This window comes from Dermacentor albipictus, chromosome 1 (genome assembly GCF_038994185.2).
Source record: "Dermacentor albipictus isolate Rhodes 1998 colony chromosome 1, USDA_Dalb.pri_finalv2, whole genome shotgun sequence".
Classification (NCBI taxonomy): Eukaryota; Metazoa; Arthropoda; class Arachnida; order Ixodida; family Ixodidae; genus Dermacentor; species Dermacentor albipictus.
The window spans coordinates 25,753,145-25,759,144 of NC_091821.1; the positions used below are offsets into that span (position 1 = coordinate 25,753,145).

At 41.4% G+C, this 6,000-nt stretch overlaps 1 protein-coding gene across 9 annotated transcripts in view; it reads left to right on the forward strand.

The window, feature by feature from the left end:
- LOC135909416 (long-chain-fatty-acid--CoA ligase 5) overlaps positions 1-3,424 on the forward strand; it is a 181,439-nt gene extending 178,015 nt beyond the window's left edge. For all 9 annotated transcript variants that reach the window (XM_065441357.2, XM_065441359.2, XM_065441360.2 and 6 more), the window contains one exon: positions 1,602-3,424. In XM_065441357.2, the coding sequence (XP_065297429.1) occupies positions 1,602-1,739 (138 nt within the window). In that variant the 3' untranslated portion in view covers positions 1,740-3,424. The remainder of the gene's footprint in view (positions 1-1,601) is intronic.
- Positions 3,425-6,000: the final 2,576 nt, after the last annotated feature.

Here is a 6,000-nt window from a genome sequence, read left to right on the forward strand (position 1 = left end):
TTTGTCGTGCGCTCCCCATACTCCTTCATACTCTCCTTGGCATGCGATTGTCTTCACCTCCAGGTGCCTTCCTCCTCTGCTTCCATTGCTGGTTCAAACAAACATTCGCTGACTGCACTACCTGGCCAGTTACACTTGTGTGTAAAATACATATTTCCATGCATATAACAAAGAAACAAAGGCCAGTAAGCTTACATTTCAGAAATATGACTGCCAAAAAACATGTCTTGTGTTTTTCGTAATAAACTGTGTGTACATGGACGAGCACACACAAAATTTCTTAAAAATGAAAATTAAGAGATCTTGACCTAATATGACTGATTAATACATCAAGGCCAATTTTCACTATGACCATGTTTCTTTGCACAAAAATGTACTTTGAAAGCATCTTCAGTCATATTGTAAAAAACAGTAGAAAGAGAATACAGAAGAGAGAGAGTGGAAGATGAAACATGCACGGACTCACAACTAAGGGTTTGTTTGCATTAACACAAGCATAGTTATACCTGCAAGATAACTGCACACACTAGTATATGGCAAAATCACCTAACTTTAACATTAATAACACTGTTCACTGACCAATGTGAGAAAGCAAGAACATTGAAACAACTCTACCTATTACAATTATAAGACAGTTCCTTTTGAAGCAGAGATATTAATAGCCGGTTTATGCACATGTTGCCTTTTCTTTCTGTAAGCAGTTAAATTTTGTCAGTTTGACTCTGACGAGGCTGATGAAATTGATCTAATTATCTGGCGGGTCAAATTAAACAAGATGCGGAAAAAGCACCAAAACATACCGCGGATTCATGTGGCAGTGTTTGACCTAATCTAACATGCCCCCGAATCAAACTCGCACCTGCTTTTTTTGTGTCTGAAGCAGAAAATTATTGTAGAAACAACATTAAATCTCATAAACAAAGTCGATATCAAATGCACACCCGATATGTTAGTGAAAAAAAATATGCAATGGTCGAATATGTGTTGCACATTAGTGGGCGGTTTCATAAAAACAGCTTTGCTGCGATTTTTTCATAATTCAGCGTCACCACAACACAGTTGTTTTATGCGGTAAAGCATACAAACATTTCGAAGGTGGCTTTGGTTTCATGTTCAGTCACACTGTGCAGGCAATTTTCGGCCCAATTGAAACAAAAAAAGCACACGTTATAAGCACAGTGTATAGAAAGTGTCTAGAAATGCTGAAATGTTTGCCACACCCATGATGTTGCCTGCTCTCAGTATAAAGCACTGTTATCTCAAGTAGATTATGTTGTGGCATTTCCTGTGAACAAGTGATCGATTCATATTTGTTTCAAATGTTGCATAACACTGCTTTTAAGCTGATAGTTAACATATTTTTTGTCTACTAATAACAAATTACTGCTGGAAGAAGCGGTGCATAAAATATCCTTGCAGTCTTTACTTGAATTTTACATTAAAACTGGGAAGTACTGAGTTTTACCATTCAGCTTTTTCAAGCAATAACAAATGTCTCATTTTGCTGATACCAAAGCCTCCCTTTTATGTATTGAGTTGCATCCGTAAACTGTTGTCAGAGAATGAGGAATAATGTGTTCCTTTTTTTTTTTCATGCACAGCTGAAGGACATCTATGTGCACAGTGACTTACTGAGTGTCGACAATGGCCTTCTGACACCCACTCTGAAGACTAAGCGGCCCGAGTGCCGGAAATACTTCCTGCCCCAGATCGAAACCATGTATAGGAGTCTAGCTTAGAGCCTTAGGGGTAACAGAAAGAGTTACTTTTTTTTTTTCAAGCAATAGAATCACTGTAGCAGAGGGCACAGAAGCTACATTTCTCCACACTTCTACGGGTGCCCTCCTGTGCTGTCAGTACGTTGAAGAGGCAGCATGCGAGACCAGAGCACTTTTTTCCATACCACTCGCTCTCTACTTGTCACGTCTCCAAGACTCGAAGACTCTGGAAAGAAGTCTCCCAACCGCTGCTACTCTTTCTCAAGGACCAGTCCTCGTAGATTTTGTAAAAAGTTCAGTTGGTGTTGCTGACCGATGTCATTGTCTCCAGGCATATGCTTTTTCCCCGCCATTACCGCCAGGTTTCTCTCTTCTGGATACTGTGCATTTATTTGCTGACTCAAGATTTAAATGCTAACAACATAGCACTTGGGTGCAGGCTTGAATGAAGAGTAGTATTTCTGCATCAAATGTGGAACTTTTTGTTTTGTTTACTTTTCATCTGTGCACACGTGTTTGCACTGGAAAATGTGAACTGGCATACTACTGAATGTGTTAAACTTCCTTTTATGATTTTTTTTGTTTTAAACTGACATGTTGCATTTGCCTAAAATTGTGATCGATTTAGTTTTTGTTGTCTCCTTGAAATTATGTGCTACATTTTTTTTTGTCTAAACTTTGTTTGCAGCATTATTTTGTTCTGTTAATTTACTCAATCCTAGGTTTTCACGGGCTTCAATCTTTGGCAAGATTGTCATTCAGCTCAACCAGTGCTACTGTGATGAATGCATTATGTGTCACATGCGTTAACAAATTGACTTGTTACTTCCATCTTTGCTGCATGCAAATCCAGAGCATGCCCGTGCGGCAGTCGTATGCAAATTTGGAAGGATTATCATTTTCACACATTTTACAGGCTGGAGCATCCGTGCTTATAGCATTCTTGTTGCTGTCTATAATATTGTTCTTCTTTGTGACACATAGAAATGACTTATATATATAAATATTTATTCCAAATCTTTTTCTAGAAAACTCTTTCAGGTGAAACCTTAAAAAAAAATAGACCTTTTTGTCTTCACTCTACTTTTGACATCATATCATGTGATAATTCTGAAGTCAAAAATGCAGACTCTAGTCCAAACAGAAATTGCATTACTTTGAAGCTTTCTGCTGTGGTGATAAGTTAGTGTAGTTAAGCGCATAGAGCAAAAATCGAAGGCATGTGCAGAGTGGCTGACCACCTTTTAATGAAGCATTTCAATTTTGCACAGGTCTCTCAGAGCTAAAATGGTGCTGTCTCTCCTTCGCTTTTATACTAAAAAACTTAGGTTAACGCATAAAACTTAAGTCTCTACCATTTTATGTGTATGTTGTTTTTCCTAATCATGATTTTTTTACATTCCAAGTTCCTAATAACTACAAAACATTAAGCTTTCCACCCTTGTATCCATCTCCTCTGATAGTCCTTCCACAACTTTGGGGACAAAAATTCATGTTGATACATTGTTTGGACTTTTCTTCTTTTGGCATCCTAGAAGTGTTTTGCAATAACTGTACACTTGCAAAGAAAGAGGACATATTTATTAGTTACTACTTCTAGTTCCAAATGACCAAAGAATTAATAGTACTTAAGAGCAGACATTGGAATGTATCCATGCACTCATAGTTAGGCTTTCATGAATAAAACGTCTGTGATTTTCACCTGCTCTTTGCGTTTGTGATTTACTGGTGTTCGTGACTTGTGCTGTGAATTACCAATATATGTACAAGATTGATTCCATCGGGTCTGTCTTAATTGAAGCATGAGCTACTCTGGCAGGATTAAAAGGACCTTGCAACACGTGTAAAGTAAATAAACCTGCTTAGTCACTAGACAATTCTGTTATGAACATCTAAGCCTAACAGTATTCCTGTGCATGCATAGAGCCTACAGTTGCGTTCAAAAGGCTACCAAGTTGTTTCAACTTTCAGAATCCTTGTCTTCCTTTTTTCTTTGTATATTACATGTAAACATGATGGCTATTGGTGAATAACTTTCGACTTCGTGACTAAGCAGCGCCTCTGAGCAGTGCCAAGAACAAGTCTCCTCTTTAATATAATGTTTGCACCATGTCGTTTTGGTTAACAAACCCACTATACAGATATTTTTTGTTGAGGAGAGTTGGTTGCTGAAGATGCACATCGTCGCTGTGTGGCACACAAGAGCTGGAGGTGTCCAGGGCAAACCTACTGAATGATCATGGCTATCTAAACTGGCGCAGCATAGGGTCGCATGACATTGTACTGTCGTCTGTACCATATGCAGCCCAAAATATTGCACTCTGCGAAGTCGGCTGTTGCGACAGTAGGACTACCCGATCTTGAGCTCATGCCGACGCCAAACCTCGATGCACTGATGGTTGGAGCATGGTGTACATTGTTCCTCATGGGCACAATATAAAGCACAGTAAGAATGATTAAAATGACCGAGTAGAAGGCCGTGAAGCGCACTATTTCATTGCTGATGTCTCCGAGAGGAGACAATAATGTGAAGCTTTTTTCGCCGACTAATACACCTTGTAGAGTTCTGTCTCGCCGCTTAGGGATCGGAGAAACCATCTCGCGCTGACTTTCGATGGTAATGCGCTTAGTTGTTGTAGCCTGTGACACGTGTGGCTCCTATCCACGATGGGGGATTGGCTAAGAAATGGGCGGATTATTTCAAATTAATATGGAGCATAAGTTTCCTAATATCTATGGGAATAGCATTGAATAGCGTAGAATTGCCTGTTAAAACAAAATCGGGAAGGTCATATTGAATGAGTAATACTTAATTTAAAAGTTAAAAAAAGAATTTAGCAGGGCATTCGTTGAGATTCTTAGCAGGGAAGCAATGTAGCGACACACCGTATTGCTACAGCGGAAACATGTCTCTATCACATGTCAAACATACCACATGAAGGTATATATATGATCGATTCGCTGGAGCTTTTTGCTTTGCGAACCAATCTTAGTAATTCTCTCGCGACGCTTTTATACGTATTATAGAGCCTCGAAACGGGTGCGGTGTTGGGCTGCTAAGCACGAGCTTGCGGGGTCGAATCCCGACCACGGCGGCCGCATTTCGATGGGGGCGAAATGCGAAAACGCTCGTGTCCTTAGGTTTAAGTGCACGTTAAAGAACCCCACGTGGTCCAAATTAAAGCCCCTTGAACTTCGTAAAGTAGCGTCACGCTGTGATGAATGCCACCGCCTCCTCTCGCGCTCTGGCCGAGGCCGACGCCGCGTCGCTATGGGCCTAATAGCATCACGTGGGCCCTCGCGCCGTGCTTCAGCGGCATTTTCGCTCGAGAAGAGTCTACGGGGTGGCGAGGAGCGCATGTTGGCGCCGTTGCTACGCTCGAGCGGTGTAGGCGGCGCCACGGTCGAGGAGGGAGTGTGAAAGAGAAGAGAAACGAGGAAGTGTGTAGGTGGAGGAGGAGAGTGTTGCTACTTAACCAAGTTGCGAAGTTTAAGGGGTTAATCCAAATTATTCCGGAGTCCCTCACTGCGGTGTGTCTCATAATCAAATCGTGGTTTTGGCGCATAAAACCCCATAATTTTTTTTCCGTAGCGGGTGCGGGCGAGCTAGCGAAAATCGCAGAAACTAACGCAATTTCTTACAACGCAGCTAATTCATCCCTACGTTCGTAACTTTGCCTCAACATTACCTTTATCGCACATTGCGTAGCTCGCTGCGACATTTGCTTCTACGGATAAGTTCGGAGTTCGCGCTTATGCTGAGTGGCTGAGGACTTCTATAGAGATTTATACGTACCAGGGGCACCCAAGACGATAATGGAAGAGAAAGTAGTCTAGAGGAATTCGAAATCCCAAAGGTAACGCCGGAAGAAGTAAAGAAAGCCTTGGGAGATATGCAAAGGGGGAAGGCAGCTGGGGAGGATCAGGTAACAGCAGATTTGTTGAAGGGTGGTGGACAGATTGTTCTAGAGAAACTGGCCACCCTGTATACGCAATGCCTCATGACCTCGAGCGTACCGGAATCTTGGAAGAACGCTACCATAATCCGAATTCATAAGAAAGGGGACGCCAAGGACTTGAAAAATTATAGACCGATCAGCTTACTGTCCGTTGCCTACAAACTATTTACTAAGGTAATCGCAAATAGAATCAGGAACACCTTAGACTTCTGTCAAGCAAAGGACCAGGCAGGATTCCGTAAAGGCTACTCAACAATAGATCATATTCACACTATCAATCAGGTGATAGAGAAATGTGCGGAGCATAACCAACCCTTATGTAT